At 35.0% G+C, this 25,341-nt stretch overlaps 1 protein-coding gene across 1 annotated transcript; it reads left to right on the top strand.

Annotated features, from left to right (window-relative positions):
* The first annotated feature begins 953 nt into the window (after positions 1-953).
* LOC139841695 (uncharacterized) lies at positions 954-6,090 on the top strand. Its single transcript, XM_071831898.1, has 3 exons — positions 954-2,460; positions 2,598-2,659; positions 2,701-6,090. Exons 1-3 carry the CDS (start codon positions 954-956, stop codon positions 6,088-6,090), a joined length of 4,959 nt encoding a protein of 1,652 aa, XP_071687999.1.
* The last annotated feature ends 19,251 nt before the right edge of the window (positions 6,091-25,341 follow it).

Here is a 25,341-nt window from a genome sequence, read left to right on the forward strand (position 1 = left end):
ACAAAAATGGTGTGTGATTAACAAGCTAAACTTACTTTACCAACAGCATCAACAGTACCATCAGCGTTACCAGCATCGTCAGTACAGTCAACATCCGAATCAACAACACCGATAACATCACAAACTTTGTCAGTTCAAGAATCACTGTGGACATCATTACGAATCAAGTGTATATTGTATCAATGAGTTATGAAGAATTAACTCATTCCCTCTGAAGAAATTATATGTATATTATATATATATATATATATATATATATATATATATATATATATATATATATATATATATATATATATATATATATATATTTTGAAATCAATCTTTCCGTGCTAAGCTATTGTGTGTGAATCTTAACTACTCGGTTAATTCATATTACAAATATGCAATAATGTACGTCCTTCGGCCACAACTAAACCAGCGTTAGCTACAATCTCTGTCGAAATTCAACAAATTACAATTCATAATAAATCAAGTATATATTTGATTTTACACTTTCATCATCGATGTACCCGAAACTTTTCAGATAACATCATTCGTACTTTGCGAAATTCACAAGAATTCCACGAACCGAACATCATACATCAACAAATAATGAAGTATTGATTCATAATTTCAATGTCATTAAAGAAATTCCGCGTAAAAGTTATGTACTTTTTTATGACTTTAGGGAATATTCAATTCTAGTTTCAACCGTAAATCAAATGAGTTTAATTTAACATTAACTCATTAAATCTATGTTATATTTGAAGAAAATATACATATATATATTTTCATAAAGACTGTAATAAAATTCTTTTGTACAAAATATTAATTGTGACGCATCTCAGCTATCCGTATATATCCCAATTTCAAGATCGGATCTCATAGCTCAGATCTCCGATCGGATCTGAGATCCCATCGGATCTCTTCTCTTCAATTAAAATTCTTTCATCTCTCAATTGGATCTCTGAATGGGTAAGAAGAAAAAGACACAGGTATCAACGTCTCGGGTGTTACGTAATCGCAACATAGGGGTGGATGAGAACGGAAAGAATACCGAAAGTGAAAGTTCAGATTCATCACCTGAGATTGAATCAAGGAAGGAAGAGCAGATCAATATCGTAAACCCTAAGATCGTCTTAACAGAAGAATATGTTACTAGAAACTTTGATGGGCAAGGGCATGTGGATAACGTAAAGAAAGGAGACAACACTGATAATGTGATCCATACTGTGGTTGAAGAATCGTTGGATGGGAGTATACACTCAGACTATGAGTCTGAATTCCCACGTATACCAGGGGACAGAGGCAAGAACACAGAACCTGATATGGGTGAACAACCAGAGTATGAAGAGAAAACTCCTAGTCCTCCGGGTAAATCTTACCTTAGTGCTGCAGGTGCTTCTAATGCTAAAAAGAAGGTAAACTTTCGTTACATTGAATCTGAAAAACATGATGGTGTGGATGTGGTAATACCAATAGAATCTGTTCTTGAGGCATCAGATAGATATAAACATACTCTTTATGGATATTTTCTCGGGCAGAGATTACCTTTCCCTGTCGTGAAATACTATGTTATGAACACATGGAAAAAATTTGGTATTGAAAAAATGATGATGAATGCTAAGGGATTCTATTTTTTTAAGTTCGAATCTGAGCAAGGTATGTTAGATGTGATGGAAGGAGGCCCTTGGATGATACGTAACAGCCCGATAATCCTTAATACTTGGTCTCCGGATGTTTCGTTGTCTAAAGAAGATCTTACGAGGGCCCCCATTTGGGTGAAATTATTCGATATACCGTTAGCGGCCTACACGGAGGTAGGGTTAAGTGTTATTGCTTCAAAGATTGGCAAGCCAATCATGCTTGATTCCTACACAACTACTATGTGTGTGGAGTCGTGGGGAAGACCTAATTTTGCTAGGGCTATGATTGAGGTTGGGGCCGAGCTTGGACTGAAGGACAGGTTGACGGTGGGAATCCCAAATCGATTGACTAATAACACAACTATAGACGAAATTAGAATCGAATATGAATGGAAACCGCCGAGATGCTCTTGTTGTAAAGTGTTTGGTCATCGAGATGCTCAATGCCCGAAGGCAGTTCCAGTTGACGCAAATACTGTGGTGAAAATAAATGATGGATTCATACAAGTAACAAATAAAAACATTGGGAAGAAGAATGGGGCTGCTGGGATTATTTTGAATAATGCTAAATCTAAATTTGTTTATAGGCCCAAGAACAAAAATGGAGCAGACATCAGTAAGCCAAGTACTACCAATGCAGGAAGGAAAAAGGTAACGAATCCTTTTGAAGTTTTGAATAGCTGTAATGAAGAAGATAAAGAAATTAAGTTGCAAACTGAGAAGGACCAGGATCAGATGGAGGTGGAACCAGGAAACGATGAAATGGCAAAGTTTATGGCATCGAAAAAATATTCTGAGGGGGCAAGCACTCCCGGTTTGGACGGTTTTAATGGTTAATATCGCCTCATGGAATATAAGGGGGTTGAACCGCCTCCCTAAACAAAGTGAGGTTCAAGATGTAGTTTCGAGTAATAAGCTTAGCATTTGTGCCATTCTTGAATCTCATGTTTCTATCAAAAAGCTAAATAGGATTTGTAGTTCGGTATTCCCGAGATGGAACTGGTCTTCAAATAGCAGCGTCTGTAATCGAGGTACACGTATCATAATTGGTTGGGATGTGGATGTGGTGCAGCTTATGATTCTTGCGGTCTCTGATCAAGCTATTCACTGTCAAGTACGGTCGATAGAAGATGATCAGAATTTTTTTATATCGTTCATTTATGCGGCTAACCAGTACGCACAGCGAAGACCTCTTTGGAGGGAATTGGAAATGCATAACCGTTTCATCAACGGAAATCCTTGGATTATGATGGGAGACTTCAACGTTTCTCTGACCTTAGAAGACTCTTCCATGGGTAGCTCTAAAATAACCATAGCCATGAGAGAATTTCAAGAATGTGTTGATAAAGTGCATATGGTTGACGTTAATCATTCGGGTTTCCATTACACTTGGAATCAAAGGCCTAACGCGGAAGTGGGGTTGTTGAAGAAAATTGATCGTGTTATGGCTAATGACTCTTTTATTGATAAATTCACTGATGCTTATGTATTGTTTCAGGCTTATCGTACCTCGGACCATTGCCCCGCCATTTTGAAATTTGCACAGAACCACAAGAATAAGCCTAAACCATTCAAGTTTAGTAATTACATAACCGAGCATAAAAAGTTTAAAGAAACGGTAACCGAAGGCTGGAAGGTGGATTTTCAAGGTCACATGATGTTTCGAATCACAAAACGGCTTCGTCTTTTAAAGAAAGAAGTGAGAAAACTAATGTGGAGCAAGGGAAATTTACATGAAAATGTTATTAATTTAAGGAAAGACCTTGATGAGGTGCAAGCGAAGCTCGATAAAAATCCAGAGAGTCGAGAAGTTAGAAAGCAGGAGAGCATTACTCTCAGAAAATATAATGATGCTATATATGAAGAAGAGTGTTTTCTAAAGCAAAAATCAAAAATTGAATGGTTGCGTGTTGGCGATAGTAACTCAAGGTATTTTCATAATGTGGTTAAAGGGCGGAACCATCGTGGAAAAATCCATGCTATTCAAAATCCAGAAGGGACGATAGTTGAAGGTCGAGAAGTTTGTACAATTATTACACATCATTTCAAAAAGTTCTTGGGCTCGAGGATGACTGGTAGCCCGATTGTGAACCCTTCGACTCTGTTTACAAAAAGAATTGGTACAGATACAGCTGCAAAGATGGTTACTGAGGTGACGACAGAAGAAATCAGGAGGGCTATATTCGATATAAATGACTCAAAATCCCCGGGCCCTGATGGCTACTCTGCGGCGTTTTTTAAACAAGCTTGGGATATTATTGGCGATGATGTGGTTCAAGCTGTGAAAGACTTCTTCCACAATGGTAGACTTTTGAAAGAGATCAACCATACTATTATCAGCTTAATTCCGAAAGTTCAAACCCCCACGAAGGTGACCGAGTTCCGTCCTATATCTTGTTGTAATGTTTTATATAAGTGTATCAGTAAAGTCATTTCCAATAGAATTAAAATTAGCTTGGATGAAATTGTGAGTGATAATCAGTTAGCTTTTGTGCCTGGAAGAAGGATCTCGGATAACATTCTTCTTACCCAGGAAATAATGAAGAATTATCACCTTAATCGAGGTGTTCCGAGATGTGCCTTTAAAGTTGATATTCAAAAGGCGTACGACACGGTAGATTGGGGGTTTTTGAAGAAGTGTTTAGTAGGCTTCGGTTATCCCCACAAGATGGTTAAATGGATTATGAGATGTGTTTCTACTGCATCTTATTCTATAAATATTAATGGTGATTTGCATGATTATTTTCCGGGAAAGCGCGGGCTGCGTCAAGGGGACCCTTTATCTCCCTATCTCTTTACGTTGATTATGGAGGCGTTATCTTTGATGTTGATCAGAAGAGCTTCAAATGGGGACGACTTCAGATATCATCCGAAGTGTGAGCAACTAAAACTCATTAACCTGTGTTTTGCAGATGATCTTTTTCTTTTTGCTGCTGCGGACTTGAATTCGGTAGAGGTTATCAGAGACGCCCTTGAAGAGTTCAAGGCATGCTCAGGATTGACCCTTAGCCTTCCTAAAAGTACTGCCTTCTTTGCAAATGTTTATAACGTTCTAAAGGAGGCGATTCTTAATTTATTACCGTTTGAAGAAGGGCAACTTCCTGTTAGATACTTGGGTGTTCCTCTAGTTTCTTCTCGCTTGATGTATCGAGATTGCAAAATCCTAGTGGAGAGAGTTAAACGGAAGATTGAAGATTGGAAAAACAAGTTCCTTTCTTTCGCTGGGAGAGTGCAACTTATTATTTCTGTGTTAACATCTATGCAGGTTTATTGGGCTTCTGTTTTCATTTTACCGGTAGCTATCATCAAGGATATTGAAAAGCTTCTTCGCGGCTTCCTTTGGTGCCAAGGCGAAATGAAGAGGGGGAAGGCTAAGGTAAAATGGGATGATCTATGTCTTCCGAAAGAAGAAGGGGGTCTTGGTTTAAAAAGATTAAAGTATTGGAATATTGCTCTCATTACTACTCATATATGGAGTATTCTAACCCAAAAGGAATCCTTGTGGGTTAAATGGGTCCATGCCTATCGCATAGGCAATTACTCTTTTTGGGATGCTCCAATTAGACCGGATGCGAGTTGGAGTTGGAGAAAGCTCTTAAATTGTAGAGATATAATTCGTAAGCACATGGTGTATAATATTGGTGACGGGGCAAAAGCTCTTGCTTGGTTTGATAAGTGGAATAACATTGGCCCATTAACGGATATTATTTCTTGGAGAGACATTAATGCAGCGGGCTTCTATCGTTATGCTCGAGTGAAAGATTTGATTCTGGATAAATCTTGGAAGTGGCCTCATAACTGGCATGTGAAATACCCGGTGCTAAACTCGATTCAGGTTCCTGTTATTTCTGAAAAATGCGATGAGTTACAATGGCAACATACTGAAGGTATACTCCATCAATTTTCTGTGAGACAAGCTTATGAGGCAATTCGTCCAGCTGGTTCCATTGTCCCATGGTTTGAGGTGGTTTGGCATTCCAATAGCATTCCTAGACATTCATTTCTTCTTTGGCTTCTTATGAAACAAAAGCTAAAAACTCAGGACAACCTAAAGACATGGGAAATTAGACAAGGTCAGGTTCTTGAATGCCCCCTTTGTTTCGAATGTCAAGATTCCCATAGCCATCTTTTTTTTGGTTGTCGTTACTCGAGAGTAGTTTGGGAGTATGTCAAACAGTATGCGCATGGACTTAGAAGCCATGACTGGTCCAAGGTAGTCGATGACATTGCGGGTTCTAATGACAAGAATAGTGCAAATACTCTTGTGGCCAAGCTTTTGTTCGCAGCTGCGGTGTATTTTATTTGGATAGAAAGGAACTCCAGATTGTTCGATTCAAAAAAACGATCTGCTAAGGATTTATTTGGGGAGATTTATGCTTCAGTTCGTTTAAAGCTTTTTTCGGTTCGCTTCAAAGAGACTCGCAACATTAAGCTGTTTAAGATCGCTTGGATACTAGAGTGAAGTTTAGTCTGTTTTTTTCTTCTTCTTTTGGTGGTTGTTTTGTGCCTGTCCTTTTGTAGGAATGGTTGTTTTGCTTGGCTTTGGGGCTTTCCTAAAGCAGCTGTGCCTCATGTTTTGTATCAATTTCTTTTATTTTTATTAATAAAAGTTCATCGGGGTAACCCTTTACCCAAAAAAAAAAAAATATTAATTGTGAAATTTTTTTTAACGGGTAGGTAATACCCGAGAGATATATAAATTCACAATTAATATGTTACATTCTTCGAATCTGATTCAGCAAATCATCCATTATACTCCCTACTTTCACAACAATATACATTCTTTTATAGAAATCAAAACAACCATACTCATTCAAAATTTAATTACATATTCTGATTTTGAAATCTCAAAATTCAACTTGAGATATGACCAAAATCATCACTCTTAGATCCTTACATCTTTCACAAGCTATATTTTGACTTCAAAACTATGTTAGAATATCAAATGTATGTTAACGATTACAATCTGTGTTCAAACCCTACGAAAATTTCTGAAGACACTTCGAATGATGAGCAATCGGGATGATGATCCAACCACATGTTACCCACAGTTATATACCCGAAAAACTCTTGAAACCAAAGTAAAAGTTTAAACAACGTATCCGCGTCAGATTCTTTGGCATTTATTAGCAAAAATAACTTTGCGACTCCTATTCAAAGTAGCCAGTTTTGTCACAGCTCCAGCAAGTCAACTTCGACTTTTCAGTCAGACTAACCTTATTATAACCTTGAGATATACACCATCGTTACCAGTGAACCTTTTACATTCCACCACATTATTAGCAGATGTACCAACAACTTCATTACCCTTTGACTTTAGCCTCTCCAAAAAGTCATTATAATTATTCATTGAAACCCCATCATTTACTCATTCGCATCTTGTAATGAGAATTGCCATACGAATCATTGGGAATTAGCAATCAGTATTTTGAAAACTCGCAGCATGTCTACGCCAACAGCTATATGTGTATATATAACGTCTATCGTCTGGACTTAATTTGAATGTATAGTTTCTGAAAAACACTCCGAACTACGAATTGGTTCTCCGAAAATGGAAAAAATGCAGATGAAGCAGCAAAAACTATAAACGACTTTAAACGATAAAAGCTGGATGATAATGATGAAGTGTGCTGGCAAAGCGCAGAAAAAGAGAAGTTTTGGAACTGGAAAACGGATTGAGCAAAGTAGGAAGGAGGCTGTGGACAAATTACAAAGACTGAACCTGACTTCAAAGGATCCAAATGATTCAGTACCTGCTGAAGTCATTAACGAATACCTTGCTTCTGACTCTAAACCCCTGCGGACAATATTTTTCATCATCCTCTGATATTAGAAATTCTAAAATATCATCATATCTTTCATTATAAATATCCTCCATATTTCTGAAGATATTTTCTTAATTTTTCTTATTTGAAATCATTTACCTCTTCGCGCTATCTGTATTACATCATAAATGAAACTATTTTAGTTTCTAAATTTTGAAACATTCAAGTTTAAAATAGGAATATTTTGAAGTAGTGTTGGGAACTGAAGCATGAATTAGTATAATATAATGACACTTGATCAATGTGATTATATTACAGTAAGTCATGCTGAGTTTCTAAATGGAACATGATGATTCACAAATCATAACATCATCATGTGCCATGTTATACGACTCTTGTATTCTATTTAACATCTAAAATATCAAGAAAATATTTCTTGATGATTCGGCCTTTTTCAAGGTATTCTAGAAATTTGACAAGTCAAGATCGTGCCATCACAATTTCCTTCCTAGAACATTAACAATGTTCATTCCGAAATTCATATCTGTGAATTCTGGACCATTACAAGCGGTGCTTAATCGCAAGAAGAAGAAACGAAAGGACAAAACTCCGAAATAGAAATTGGGGTATAAATTGCAGCAAATAAAAGAGAGCATTAACTGTGAATGATAATGATTATAGAAGACAGAAGCAGAGACTTTGAAATATAAGGGAACATATAAAGCCCAACGACAAACCAGAAATTATAAACCATATATATCGATGCATATAGCAATATAAAGACACGGGAGAACTAGAAACACTATAAACCCAAGAGTATAGTAGAAGTAAATAGATTCTTCCGGCGGTAGATGAAAAAGAAGAATGACCGATATGAAAGTTAGAAGTATATCGAGAATCAGAACTGGATGGAGCATATTGATGAATACTTTAAAATATGAGTTGAGGGGGAAAGAATAGAAGGTGATGAAACATGACTAGGAACTTAGAAATCAATAGATTTAACTCACACAATGGCGAAATAAGTGAATCAAACCCTCTAGTGAATAGGTTAAGTTTTTTTTGATTAATTTAGTCAAACCACAACTAAATCAAGTGTGATTAGATCAACACCTAGAGCTATTATTCACCACCTGGGTGATTTGGACTGAGAGAGAATCGGAGGAGCTCACTAGATCTGAGTGTGTTTAATAAATGAGAGGCTTAACCTAAAATGAAGAACATAAGACTTTATATACCCCTGCTATTGACTCACCCATACGATTCATTCATCACACGTACGAGTTGGCTTCATCAGCCGTACGGGTGATCACTCACTCGTGTATTCTCATTCAGGTTGTAATTGTGACTTAGCTCAGCATCAACCGTGTGTATGAGCCTGTCAGCTGTACTAGTGAGGCTTCACTCGTACGTCTGACTAAGTCTAACATAGTCAAATATCTAAATCTCGTTCCTGCAGTTCCTGTAACCACATACAAATACGGATAGGATAATAACGAGCAATCATGGTGGCCTGTAAACTGTTGTACCTGCAATGGACGTGGGTAGATGTCTAGGGACTTGCATAAAATGCATCAACAGAAGGTGTGAGTTGTAAGGAAACGAAGGAGGTGAATTTATAAGAAAATCTCTGACAGAACAATTAAAATGGACGATCGCATTTAAAGCGGATCCTAATTCCCTTGATTACCAGAGAGTCAAATCTTATTAAGAAGATTTTCTTCAAATCCCTTGAAATCTGGGAATCAATCATATCTACGTCAAATGATAAGATGAATCTACACTTACTCATTTCACTCTTCTATGTTAGCTTCATTCGTACTCTTCATATAAATGGATTGTTTATCCAAATTATTCGCTGATGATAAAACTCTAATTTTCAGCCCGTATGCATCATGAAAACATACTTATTATCATTCACGACCTTTCCACTCAAATTTCGGGACGAAATTTCTTTAACAGGTAGGTACTGTGACAACCAGGGAATTTCCAACCAAATTTAAACTTTAATCTTTATATGTTTCCGACACCGGAAATTTCCAACCAAATTTAAACTTTAATCTTTATATGTTTCCGACACGATAAGCAATATTTGTTAAGTTAAATTTCAAGAATTTTAAACTATGTTCATACATTCATTCAACCTCGACCAAGTTCCAACGATTCACGAACCATTAAACGAATAGGATTATATATGTATATGTGTATATATATTATAACTTGAAACGTAAACAAAATATTAGATTAAATACTTTATATGATAGTATCTGTTTCAAAATATTTATCAATGGAATTAGAAGATAAGATCAAATGATTGAATTATCAGATATATTGAATTATGATTACAAGTCTCTGTTGAAAGGCCCACGTTGATTTGAGAAATCTTTCCATTTTAACAATATTCGGAAAATGGTAAAGTGATTTATAAATAAGAACAAATTGTCAACCATTGAGAACTAGACAAAGGATAGTGGAAGATTGAATCTCATAAAGAGTTGATTGATCTATTTAGTTTCAAACGTACAAAAACGTTCTCAGTTTAAAAAGAACTTTATTATTAAAACGTATATAACTTTTATAAATATCTAGAACCACTTTTGACAACTCATTACTTAACTAGTTTGATAAAGATAACGATATTTATATTTTATTTTATTAAATATATATAACGATTTAAATTAATATTATATATATTTATACGCGTATTATACGTACATAGTTTTATACTTTTACTATACTTAAACATTACCTTTACTTTATTTTTACTTTATTTTAGCTTTAATAATTCACTTTAATAATTCATACTTTAATAATTTACTTTAATAATTCATACTTTAATAATTCACTTTAATAATTCATACTTTAATAATTCACTTTAATAATTCATACTTTAATAATTCATACTTTAATAATTTACTTTAATAATTCAAAAATCTATTATAAATAAAATTCAATAGGTTCATTATTTCATAGAAACTTGAAAATATTTTTTTATAAACTCTCTCAATCGATTTACATATATATATTTACTCCGTATTATTTCAAGATATTATTAGTATACATAAAATATTACGACGGAGTGCTGTCCGAGTGATTTCGAAATAGTTTTTCGAGTAGGATTGGATTAAGGAAATTATGGGTTATAGCTATGGAGGTGATTGAGTATGGTTCATGGGTATGCTCGTGAGGTCAATATAGTGTTTATCATTTTCGTTGTGTCTACGTACCTTTCCTGTAATATTGAATCTCAATATTGATACGTGAGTACTAATAATTTAACTTTTACATACTAATAGTGCATCCCTGACTAGTGCTCGAGTATTTAGGATTATGCATGCTTGTACTTTTGATATTGCCCTTAGACAGGTTAGGTTGAATCTTGAATTAGTTACACTTACGGTTGAGATAAGGTATAAGATATGCATGTCCTTGGAAAGCTAGCGAAAAATTAAGAACTTTTCCTTTAGATATAGAATGGTTTCGATGAACGGATTAGAAGTTATAATCAATTAAATTTTCAATATTTTTATTAAAAATGATTATTATTATCGTCGTTTTTATCGTCGTTCTAGTTTTATCTTATTATTATCATTATTATTATCTTTATCAATAAAAGGGATTTATCATTAAAAATTGTTATTTTTTTTTATTATTACTATCGTTATTATCGTTAAAGTTATAATTAGTATTATTATTATTATCCAATTATTATTATTATTATTATTATTATTAGTATTATTATTATTATTATTATTATCATTATTAATATGTATATCATTATTTAAAAATGGTTATTGTTATTGTTATTATTATTACTACTATATTATCATTAAGATAATTATTAGTATTATCGTTAATAATGTTATAGTAATTATCATTATTAATATTAGTGTAATTAAAAAATATATTTGTAACACCTAATTATTTTGATTACTAATGGTGTATCCTATTGTATACACACATAAAAAGCATAATGGTTGCATGAAAGTGGCATCAGGAAGGCTGGAAACAATGGTTTTGTGGAGTTGTCCATCCAGCGTTCTCCGCTGTACAAGTTGCTCCGTCATGCGTAAGCCCTAAAGGCCGCCTAGCGCGTAAGCCCTGGACGGAGAACGCCACCTTCAGCATAAATTTCGGATCACGAATAACAGAACATATCATCATCTGACACGTGTCCCCAAGTAATCTGGTGGATCTGACACTATAAATAGACCCCTTGGGTCGTCATTTTACAGAGTTCAGATATTCTGACAACTTGGAGAGCTGAGACTTCACTTCTCTTTCTCTCTCTACTTTCTCTCACTAGAAGTCATCCGGCTAGCACTGTTACGCTCTACGGACGGCAGATTGATTAAGCCACCCCACAAGTTTCTACACTTGTGAACCGGGTCTGCAGGGATTATTTCCCGAGGGTAAAAATCAATCGGTAACACTCCGCCCTCCTAAAGCTAGATTACTTCTAGTACCTTGTTGGCACACTAAGCCTTACCTCATAAGGAAATAGGTGTTAACAATGGCGCCATCCGTTATTAAGATGAATCATCTCAACAACACTGATAAAGACGGTGAAGATAACGAATTCATACCCATAGACGTGGGCATGATACACCCATGGAAAGCTGGACAACGGAGGAAAGCAGAAGTATTAGAAGATTGGGATGAGCAATTAATATCCTTTCCTTCTATGTGTAACACAAATCCATCCAATGGTCCAGTAATTATAGAAGCGTAAGTTGCTAATTGCTTAATACGCAACATTTACACTGACACGGGAGCTGGAGCAGACATTATGTATGAACATTGCTTCATACAGCTACCTAAAAATGTACAAGAAAAAATGAAGGAAACATATGTGCCGTTGGCAAGTTTTACAAGTGAGCCGTCCTGGTCTGAAGGAAGTATTTTGCTTGAAGTAACCTTGGGCAAGCCACCCCTAAGACGCACAGCCAACATTGAGTTCTTGGTGGTTAAAGCAAATTCACAGTACAACATAATTTTGGGAAGAACTGCTTTAATGACGTTTGGAGCTGTAACATCAACTGTACATGGTATGATGAAGTTTCCAACGCCAGGCGGAGTAACAATGTTATATGCAGAACGGCAGAAGTCAATTGAGTGTTCCCAAGTAACAAAGGCAGTAATTAAGCCAATCATACACGATGATGGGTCAATTTCACCAAATCTTAAATTTCCAGATCAGAAAATCATAATTGGGCACAAATTGTCCGCCGAATGTAAAGAAAAATTATACAATATTTTGACAACAAATCTAGACGTTTTTGTATGGCAGCCGTCTGATATGACCGGTGTTCCAAGGGCAATTGCAGAGCATAGGTTGAACGTGAATCCCAACATACATCCTGTTTGTCAGAAAAAGCGTGGCATGGCGCCAGAAAGAAGCAAATTCCTCCGTGATGAGGTACGAAGTTTGGTAGATGCTGGGATCTTGCGAGAGGTCAAATATCAAACATGGGTAGCTAATCCGGTCATGGTTAGGAAGCCGGACAAATCATGGCGGATGTGTGTGGATTTCATGGATATCAACAAAGCATGTCCAAAGGACAATTATCCTTTACCTGAAATTGTTCATGGATTCAAATGTTTCCTAGATGCTGCTAAAGGATATCATCAAATCCCAATGGCTTTAAAAGATGAAGACAAAACGGTTTTTCACATGACAGAAGGCATATTCTGTTACATGAAAATGCCTTTTGGTTTGAAGAATGCAGGAGCAACATATCAACGACTTATTGATATGGCATTTAAGGATCAAATTGGGCAAAACTTGGAAGCTTATGTTGATGACATTGTCATCAAAAGTCATACTGAAGAAAAGATGTTACGAGATATACAGGAAACTTTTGCATCTCTACGAAAAATTAACATGAATTAAATCCCAAGAAGTGCACGTTTGGTGTGGAAGAAGGAAAATTCTTAGGTCATATTGTAAAAGAACATGGAATTAAAGCTAATCCTAAGAAAATTCAAGAAATTGAAGATATGAAGTCACCAACTAGCAAAAAGGATGTTCCGCGGCTGCATGGATGTCTAGCAGCATTAACAAGATTCTTGTCCAGAGTAGCTGAAAAGTCACTTCCATTCATGAAGGTGTTAAAGGGCTGTTTAAATAAAAAAGATTTTGTGTGGACGGCGGAAGCCGAAAATGCATTCCAAGAGATCAAGCAGTTGTTAAAAACATTACCTACATTAACAGCACCAAAAGAGGGGGAAACCCTAATTTTATACTTAGCTGTCTCAAAGGAAGCAATAAGTTCTGTTCTAATCGCAGAACGGAACGGCGTGAAAATGCCTATATATTTTGTTAGCAAGGTGTTGTAGCTTAGTGAAACAAATTATCCACCACTTCACCGCATAGTTTATGCCCTTGTGCATACTGCACGACGTTTACGAAGATATTTTCAAGGTCATCCCATCTTAGTGTTAACAGATCAACCATTGAAGCAAATACTCCGGCGTCCAGAATCATCTGGCCGTTTAGCAAAATGGGCCATCGAGTTGGGGGAGTATGAAATCAATTTTGCTCCCCGAAATGCAGTTAAAGGACAAATTTTGGCAGATTTCCTCTTGAAGACAAATGAAAAAGTAGAGTATGACAACAAAGGGGAACCATCACAGCATGAGTGGGAGTTACACACTGATGGGGCATCCAGTGAAGAGGGAACAGGTGCAGGGCTAGTTTTAACAAGTCCAGACGGTGAAGAGTACACTTATGCATTGAAATTCTGTTTTTATGCTTCAAACAATGAAGCAGAGTATGAGGCATTACTCTCCGGCCTTCGCATAGCGGTGGAAATGGGGATAACAAATTTACGAGCATATGTTGATTCTCAAATTGTCGCCCAGCAGGTTAATGAAACGTTCGATGCAAGGGATACATCCATGAGGCAATATGTAAAGTTGATGGAATCAATTTCAAACAAATTTGATAACCTTGAAGTCATGCAAATCCCTCGAAATAAGAACAAGAAAGCTGACGTCTTGAGCAAGTTAGCTACTTTAACTTTCTATCATTTGCACAAACGAGTGTTGGTTGAAGAACTCAAGGAGAAATCAATACATGGAAAACCAATTATTGCAATAGTTGAAGAAGCTAAGGAAACTTGGATGACTCCGTATTTGAGATATTTGCATGACGGTTGGTTACCTGTTGATAAGGCGAAAGCAAGAAGAATAAGAGTGACTGCACCAATGTATGAGATTGTTAGTGGTGTCCTTTATCGAAAGTCATACAATGGTCCGTTGTTAAGATGTTTAACCGATGATGAAGCGATAAAAGTGGTCAAAGAAATGCATGAAGGAGTTTGTTCTCAACACTCCGGTTTCCGTACTGTGGCATCACGGATCATGCGACAAGGGTATTTTTGGCCTTCCCTTTATCGGGATGTCGCAGAAATCATAAAAACATGTGAGAATTGTCAGAGGCATGGTACAATTCAGCGTCTCCCAAAGTATGATTTGATACCGGTGTCATCCGCTTGGCCGTTCTGTAAATGGGCTATTGATATTGTGGGACCATTCAATAGGAGCACTGGTAATGCTAAGTTCTTGGTGGTAGCGATCAATTTTTTCACAAAATGGGTTGAAGCAAAGGCTTTAGCAAAAATCACAGGAGAAAATGTAAAAAAATTTGTTTGGCATGATATTTTATGCCGTTATGGGGTGCCAAATGAAATAGTCAGCGATAACGGCAAGCAATTTGCAGAAAATCCATTTCGGAGTTGGTGTGAAGAGCTAGGCATAAAGCAAAACTTTACATCTGTTGCTCATCCTCAAGCGAACGAACAAGTAGAGTTTACCAACAAGGAAATCATTGCTGGCATTAAGGCACGGTTGGGTCTGAGTCAAACTGGATGGGTGGATGAGCTGCCAAATGTATTGTGGGCACACCGGACGATGCCAAAGCGGAGCACGGGGGAAACACCTTTCAGTCTGGTGTATGGAACAGAGGCAGTGATACCGCTGAAATATGTGTGCCAACGCAACGCATTATGGCATTTGATGTTAAGGCTAATTTTGAGGAGTTAAGAGAGAATCTCAACTTGTTGGAGGAAAGAAGGTTGATGGCCGCCATCCGGAAAGCAGATCACAAGCATAAAATGGCAAAATATTATAACAAGAAAGTATAGCATGTGTAGTTTGAAATAAGTGATTTAGTGCTACGTGATAATGAGGCAAGCAGGCAAATCAAATTTAGAAAGCTAGCCCCAAAATGGGAAGGACCTTATAAGGTCACGAAAGTAAATCAGAATGGATCATACATGCTTGTTGCGCCTTCCGGCGAGCAATACGAAAGAGCTTGGAATGCAATGAATTTAAAGAAATTTTATGCGTAGCACTATATGCATGGACAGCTTGATCAACTGTCAAATGCATGAGATATAGTCATAAATGTAAAAGTTTCTTTAAGAATATGAATAATAGCAATTATTCTTATGGCAATATTTTTCACAAATTTTATCCCGCCAAGGATTTTTTAGCCCAGGTGTCACATAGCTGTGTGTCATCCCTACCCGCAGAAAGAAAGAAAGCCTTTCGGTGGTAGAAGTACAATCATACTCAAAATGGTTGTATCGATAGTGAGACATGTAGAACTCACTAAAGCATCGAAGCGATGAAACGAATCTACAAAAAATGTTATGACACAATTTACACAAAATGCAGAGCACAACGGAAAATGGATCTTAGTGTCCAGCAAAATACTTAAAGGCGAAAGTAATTCATAACTTTTCCTCATGAGTTTCATGACAGAAGGCGTATGACGGAGAATATGATTTTGATATTCATAACTATGATGATTGCAAAGTACAATCTCAATATCTTGAGCATTGTTCATTACAACAATCTTACTAAGTTAAAGCATATATTTCTAATATACATAACCAAGTGCAATATTAAGTATTATGTAAAAGTATAACAACATAGTGTTTCATTCATCCTGTGGAGTATAATTCAATACATCATCTATTGTTACATCTGGCCTTTTACAAAGATTTTCAAGATCAGAAAACCTCATATTTTCTATTGAGGCACCGGCTGCATCAGCTTCTAAATCAGCATTTTCATTAATCTTTGATGTGATTACCTCAGGCAGAGGATTTGGAAGTTCTGGTAGTTTTCTTTTCATAAAATTGAAAAACTTTAACCGTTCAACAGATTTGGCAAGGCGGACAAACTCACGGATTCTGTGAGATAGTGCCTGACAGTTAAAGATACGCTCTACAAGCACAGGAATGCTAGTTATCATTCATCTTTTGTTCTCCTCTTTGGCTTTAAGCTGTTCTTTCAACATGTTATTTTGCTCAAGCATTTTTTTGTTCTCCTTTACTAGTTCATCAATTTTGCTCAGATGCCGTTTTTCTCTGAAAGATAGTTCTTTGACTTGCTCCTTATACTCCGCCCTCTGACTGTTGCAATTTTCATAGTGCCTCTTCATTGTCTCGTATTCCCTCTTTATCTCTGTGGCTATTCGTTCAGTCTTGGCTACTTTCTCCTTTTCAGCAGAAAGCTCCTTATTTGTAGTGACTTCACTGTTTTGCAAGTCAGATAGGCATTGAAGGTCATTCAAAACAAAAGCAATGTTCAGAATAATACTTTGTGCCTTAACCTTCTTGGCATCTGCATCAGATAAATTGTTGAAGAATTGGGCTAGTGAAGGACACACCATGGCATTCAAAAAAGTCACGAAATCTTTGTACGAGTGTGGTGGTCCTTTTAAAAGGGAGAAAAGCATGTTTGTGTCAAGATTGGGAAGTGTAATTTGTTGTTGAGAAGAACTAGGGCCAGCTCCTTGTTGAACGGATGACGGAGGAATTTGACCAGTTCTTCTCCTCTTGGCGAACGGCGGAAGAGTTGTTAATGTAGTATCTTGATGTGCTGCACTAGCTGTTGGAGGTAAAGGAAAATTGTTATTTATAAAAGAGTCCCAATATGCTTCACAACATTTCAAAGGTGGCATAAAATATAAGGAAGGGTTTGGATTATAAAATCCACCAGTACTGGGTATGCAAGAAAACAAGTACAGGTTTTGGTATGGAATTTTGCATAATTCAGTGTTGTCATTTTCATTACCCGAGGTACGACGTTCTCTAGAGGCAACTCGATTCATACCTATGTCTTCTTCTTCTTCTTCTTCTTCTTCATTTTCCTCCTCCCTCATTACATCTATTTTAGGGGTATCATCAATAATTTTCTCGGTAGTAAAGGTAAGCTGCGAATAAACCGATGACCACATGGCGGTAAGCGGAGTTATTTCTGCAAAAATTAAAAAGTCACAGTGATTAAATGAATAAATAAAGAAGAACATTTTATTTAAGCATATGTAGCAAAAGTAAGTGTTTACTCTTTTTCCCAGCAAGAATACAGGCGTAGCCTTATGAGATATCCCAATCTTGGCTCAAGGATGTCAGCGAAAGCATGTGTTCACCATATTTAATGTCATTGATTTCTTCAGCTTTAATCCTTTTAAACAAAAGGTTTTCTTTGGTGACGAGTTTTGGAAAGGTAACATATACGGTATGCGAGTATTTGCGCCATACTCGAGTAGCTGAGTATTGTTTATCAATTGCATCTTCATTAATAAAGATAAATGAAGCATACCAGTTGTCGCCAGGATGATCAAGTGCAGGTTTCAGAAACCCATGAACTTTATTGAAAGTGAACCAACCATTTTCATGGCGTGCTATATGTACCAAATGGCAAAATATCCGAATTGATGGTTCAATGTTCCTTGCGTGACAATACATTTCAAAAATCTAGATCTTTCGAATTGATGCTGCTTCAAATTGACCAACAGCAACACCGTAAAATTTGCACACTTCTAAGAAGAAGGGTGTAAATGGCAGACGTAAGCAAAATTTGAAGAATGAATGGCCATAAATAGCATCCTTGCCAGGGGGCGGTGAGCAGACTCTGGCATTAATTGCAGGAATAACTGGTTCAACACCAGCTAATCTAGGAAAATGTTGCAGTAGCTCGCTTAAATATCTCTCATTTACTCTGCTAGGAATAGCTGCAACATCCTTTATGGCTACCATTAATGATCTAATGAAACAGGAGGTAACGAAGGTATTGATGGAAGAAGATGAATACTGTAGAAGAAAGTTGTAAAAGTAAATGATCGGTTAGGGTTTATGGTGGTTAAAAAGCAAAAGATATAACAGCTGTAATCGGTGGTGATTTTAGGGGTTTTGTTTTCAGCCACACACGTGTAAGGACAAGATAAAAAGGTGAGTACATCGAAAAGTCTTTTTACAGCTAGAGGCGCGTGCGATATAAGCAATCATCATAATTTCAGTAAAAATCGCCTATCATTTAATGCCTGTGATGTGCTTCCCAATGCAAAAAGGAAAACGTGAAGACTTGGTTGGCATGCGTTATTCTAAGTTTAACAACTTAATCAATTTTCAAATGCTTAAGTCATTAAATTGGGGGGACTTAATGGTGTATCCTATTGTATACACACATAAAAAGCATAACGGTTGCATGAAAGTAGCATCAGGAAGGCTGGAAATAATGGTTTTGTGGAGTTGTCCATCCAGTGTTCTCCGCTGTACAGGTTGCTCCGTCATGCGTAAGCCTTGAAGGCCACCTAGCGAGTAAGCCCTGGACGGAGAACGCCACCTTCAGCATAAATTTCGGATCACGAATAACAGAACATATCATCATCTGACACGTGTCCTCAAGTAATCTGGTAGATCTGACACTATAAATAGACCCCTTGGGTCGTCATTTTATAGAGTTCAGATATTCTGACAACTTGGAGAGCTGAGACTTCACTTCTCTTTCTCTCTCTACTTTCTCTCACTAGAAGTCATCCGGCTAGCACTTTTACGCTCTACGGACGACAGATTGATTAAGCCACCCCACAAGTTTCTACACTTGTGAACCGGGTCTGCAGGGATTATTTCTCGAGGGTAAAAATCAATCGGCAACATTCCGCCCTCCTAAAGCTAGATTACTTCTAGTACCTTGTTGGCACACTAAGTCTTACCTCATAAGGAAATAGGTGTTAACAATTACTATTATTATCATTATTATGAACACGATATAAAAGACGATTAAAAGCTATTAAACGAAACGATTAGTAAATAATGAGTAAGAGTATCATGATGAAATTAAAATATTATAAGATATTGATTTAGATAAAATTATCGTTCTTATTATTTTTATCATTACTATTATTATTAAAAGTATCGTTAGTATTAAAACTATCATTTTAACAAAAATTATCATTTTAATAGGAATGTCATTGTTACTATAAAATATCATTATTATTATTATTTTAAATAGAATTATTATTTTAAAGATAATATTAAAAATTATCGTAAATATTAAAGTTATCATAATTAGAATTGTCGTTTTATCATAATGTCATCTTAGTAATTATAAATATTGATATTTTTATAATAATAATTATTATTACAAAATAATACAACTTTTACTTACTATCATTATAGATATTATTTTATCAAATAAATATGTGATACAAACATATTTTACTACGTGTAATAACTTACTTTAATAATACCTATCATATTATCTTTATGATATTAAATGAACCCTGTAAATTTTATTACTTAATATATATAAAATTATATTTTATTATATAAATTTAATATAAAATTTTATTTATTAATAAATAAATTATATTATTTACTCTAATAAATCTTTTAAAAATATTTAAAAATATAAAATGACGATATTTAAACTATATATTAATCATGTATAGATTTTTGGAAATTATTTTGAGTCAAATTTACTTTTGTTGACTTTTGCATATTAGTCTCGAGCATTAGGATTGTAGTACACTATGACTTGACCTAATTTGTTAGACAAATATTGACCAACACATAAATATATATAATTAATTTAGGTTCGTGAATCTGATGCCAACCTTGCACTTGTTCAATGACGTTATATGTATTTTTACTACGAAATACAGTATGGTGAGTTTCATTTGCCTTTTTACCCTTTATATTTTTGGGACAGAGAATACATGCACTTTTATAAATGTTTGACGAAATAGACACAAGTAATTGAAACTACATTATATGGTTGAATTATCGAAATCGAATATGCCCCTTTTTATTAAAGTCTGGTAATCTAAGAATTAGGGAACAGACACCCTAATTGACACGAATCCTAAAGATAGATCTATTGGGCCTAACAAACCCCATCCAAAGTACCGGATACTTTAGTACTTCGAAATTTATATCATGTCCGAAGGAGGATCCCGGAATGATAGGGGATATTCTTATATGTATCTAGTTAATGTCGGTTACCAGGTGTTCACCATATGAATGATTATTTTTGTCTCTATGCATGGGACGTATATTTATGAGAACTGGAAATGAAATTCTTGTGGTCAATTAAAATGATGGAAATAAATGATTATGATAAACTAATGAACTCACCAACCTTTTGGTTGACACTTTAAAGCATGTTTATTCTCAGGTGTTAAAAAAATCTTCCGCTGTGCATTTGCTTATTTTAAAGATATTACTTGGAGAATTTCATAGCATATTTCGAAGAACGTTGCATTCGAGTCATTGAGTTCATCAAAGATTATTATTAAATCAATTTATAGTTGGATAGTGGATATTATGAAATGGTATGCATGCCTGTCAATGTTCGATGTAAAGAAAGTTTGTCTTTTAAAAACGAATGCAATGTTTGTAAAATGTATCATATAGAGGTCAAATACCTCGCATTGTAATCAACTATTGTGAATCGTTTATAATGTATATGAACGGGTCCTTTCAACCTTGATAAAGTAGTTGATGGAAAATGGCTTCTCTCGTGGAACAATTGATACAACGCTCTTCATCCGTAAAAACCACGGTCACATTCTCTTGGTTCAAATTTACGTTGATGATATTATTTTTGGTTCCACATCCCCGGCCTTATGAAACGAATTTGGTGACCTTATGGCCAACAAATTCGAAATGAGTATGCTTGACTAGCTCAATTTCTTCTTGGGGTTACAAGTTAAATAAATACCATATGGCATTTTTATCAGTCAAACAAAATACATTAACGACATGCTAAAACGTATTAAAATGACTGATTTGAAAACAATGTCAACCCCAATGAGGACTTTTCTAAATGCTGATGAAAATGGGGAACCCTTTGATATAATTCTTTATCAAAGCATGGTTGGCTCACTCATGTATTTGACTGCGAGTAGACCGGACATTACCGCTTTCAGTCCAACCCTAAGAAATCACACTCCAAAGCAGTGGTTAGAATTTTTCAGTACCTAAAAGGTACACCTAACCTTTGAATCACGTATCCTCATGGATCTGATTTCACTCTCACTGCTTATACGGATGCAGATCATGGCGATTTCCATGTTGATAGGAAAATCACAGCTGGATCAATTCAGATGTTGGGGAATATGTTAGCTGGCTGGTCATCCAAGAAACAAAATTGTGTTTCATTGTCAACAGCTAAGTCTGAGTACATTGCTGCAGCTCACTCTTGTTCTCAAGTTTTGTAGATGCAAACTCAACTATTCGACTATGGCTTTAAGATCACTAAGACCCCGATATATTGTGACTCACAGAGTGCAATTGAAATTACTAGCAACCCGGTCCAACATTCTAAGACTAAACACATAGATATTCGTTATCATTTTATTAAGGACCATGTGGAAAAGGGAGATGTAGAATTATACTTCGTGCATACAAAAGTGCAACTAGCCGACATATTCACTAAATCTTTAGATAAAGTTAGGCTAAAGTTCTTGATTCAACAAATTGGCATGGTTGAGTATAGTTCTTAATTTCCTTAGTTCTATGGGAACATATACCTGGGATCTTGTGTTAGGGGGAGTATATTCTTTCTAGGGGGGACAACTGAATGCTTTAGATACTATCTTTCTAAGGGGACCTTTTGCTTTCATTTTAACTCCTTATGCTTATATTTTAATGGTTACGATAGGGGGAGGTAATTGATTGATATCTTATTTTAAGGGGGAGTTATTAAATTTTCTTATGAAGAGATCTAAATGGTGATTTACTTAATTGTATATCACATTTTGAGGGGGAGAAAGGGAGAAAATGAAAAAGAAAATTGATTTTCAAAAGTGAATTCATAAGAACTTGCATTTTAATCTGATAAAATTCACTTTGGCTTGTATACATCTCAGTATGCAAGCCATTTTAACAATTGGTACCACTGAAGATTTGTACTTTGTATATATTTAAAAATCTTTTAAGTACAAATCTTGGTTTTGGAAAATTCATAAAAATTGAAAAGATTAAAATTTAAAAAAATTTGAATTTTTCATGAATAAATGCTATTTTTAGCATCATACCGAATCTGACAACCAAAACAGTACATATTCGATAAGTCTAAAAATGTTCAAAATTCAATCAATCTTGAAGTTTAATGGAAGTATAATAAACTTGTGAATTTACTGATATTGATTTGTGAAAGTTTGAAGTTAAATTGATTAAAACTTTAAATGGACTGCATTCGGTATTTAAGGCCCATTCGGTAAAGCCCAATTTTGACTTATATTAGGTATCTTTAAATAGAAGAGTCAAAGTCATAGACTCTTATGTTTTCTAAAGCATATACCGAATCTGTTTAATATACCGAGTCTGAGCCTAAAATACCGAATCCGTTCTCTAATTACTTCAATTTTTTGGTAATTCCTTCTTTTAATCAAGTTTATGCATAACAAATTGTATATCTGAGTTGAATAATGTAAATAAAGTAGAAAAGATCATACATTTCATGAATAAGACTTTTGATTTGGAAAATCACTGGAAAAACCGAATCTGAGTTTAAAACTCTAAATCTTTGATTAAAACAGATTCATGTGATTATTTGTTATAAAATAAAGTCTATTCTGTGATTGAGAAGTTGATCTACCATAAAGACGATTCTGATTGCATGATCAATTCATGTTTAATGGATTCTGTACATACCAAATATGTTTTTGCTACTGTACAGAGTCTGTTCAACCTGATAACATGTTTATCTGATTGTTTCGATCTTAAAGTTGATTCTGGTTAACAACATTAAGGGTATATGACTAGAAATCCATGTTAAAGATATAATATGTGAAATTTGTGTTTACCGAATCTGATATTAGGGTTGATACCGAGTGTGATACTTGGTGAATTTAAAAATCTCATGATTTGAAATTGCAAAATTTGCATGCTTAATCTAGTTCATCAACGAGAAAACAAAAGCATATTTAGTAACCGAATCTGCAAAATTTCATGGTTACCGAATCTGCTCATGATTTTGAAAAATGACTAAGTGTTGATGGATTTTTGGTTAGTTTATTTGATTAATTATGATGATGTGACGACCCGGAAAATTTTGACTAAATTTAAATCAAACTCTCGATACGATTTAATATTTTTAACACGATAAGAAAAGTCTGTTAGGTTGAGTCTCAAAAATTTTGAACTGTTTCATATATTCAATTACCCCTCGACCAATTTCGACGATTCACGAACAACTAATTGTAAAGTGATACGTGTATGTATATATATATATACAAATAGTAATTCGAAATATTATATATTATTGCTATTAAAAATTTAATTATGTAAACTAAAATAAAAATAGGATATTATAATAATTATTATTTAAAACATATATATATATATATATATATATATATATATATATATATATATATATATATATATTAAAAATAAATATTAAATAATTATAATACTCGTTTGATGTTTCGATCGATATTAAACAAGTTAAAAACGAACTTATATGATTTTAAAATAAACGGTGATCTGAAAATAAGTTATATCAATTTTAGCTGTATTAAAAATATATTTAGAATCTATTTGTTAAATTTTAATACTTGGTACATTTTACCTGGAACTGAGATCAAATTTACAGATCCACTTTTTAAGATTGGTTTTACACAATTAATGACTAAAATAAGTAAATATAATTATCATAAAAATTTAGAATTTATCTGAGTACTTTTTATCCGCCACTGATTAATCACGGGGTACAATTTAGAATTCCGTGAAAACTGTCGGCAGAATAATTAGATGGTGGCTTTTAATACCTGCACGTTTATGTTTCTTTAATTGTAAATATTATTACTACTTTTAAAAAGTAGACAATTATTTAACTGTTTATGATTGATATAGATTCCATTCATCTTATCTAATTTCTACATATACATGCATATAACCCGTTAACTATAATCAAAATCCCACCAATTACTTAAATCATTAAATCATTTTGCTATCTATTTTTCTTTTTGTTTCAAGCTCAAAGAATAAACCCAAGATCATCATCATCAATCGAAACCCAATTGTTTTTCCACTACTATCTTTGAACAACCATACACCTCCCTTCACCACCACAACATAACCTGCATACCAAATTTCTTTTGAGCTCCCTCTTCAACCACTACAACCATCAGCTTTCACCTTGCACTAACAACAAGCCATCACCAACAAATTATTGTTTCTGTTTGTATCTATTTTCTTCAAGACAACACAACCACCTACTCATTTTCTTCTTTTTCTGTTGTAATCACCCGAACACCACAACAACAATCAACATGGTTAAATTGCTGAGTTATATCGTTTCTGTTTCGAACTTCAACCCATCATCATCTCAACCACCATAGCGTTTTACATTTTTGTTGTTGTTTTAATCGTGAATTACCACCAAGTAACCACCATCGAAGACCATCACCCTTTCTCTGTTTTTGTCCATCGACAACCAAGAACAAACCCATATCACCATTGTTGCTACGGTTTTATTTTTCTGTTCAAACACCTACAACCATCACCTAATTCTCTTCCTTCTCCCTCTCTCTAATCGTCTCTCTCTCTCTTAAAAATTATGATACTGTTTCGAATCACAATCACAGATCACCACAACATACTCTTACCCGTGTAATCTTTTCGAATTCAAACCAAAACCAT

Source organism: Rutidosis leptorrhynchoides, chromosome 4 (genome assembly GCF_046630445.1).
Source record: "Rutidosis leptorrhynchoides isolate AG116_Rl617_1_P2 chromosome 4, CSIRO_AGI_Rlap_v1, whole genome shotgun sequence".
NCBI classification, from domain to species: Eukaryota; Viridiplantae; Streptophyta; class Magnoliopsida; order Asterales; family Asteraceae; genus Rutidosis; species Rutidosis leptorrhynchoides.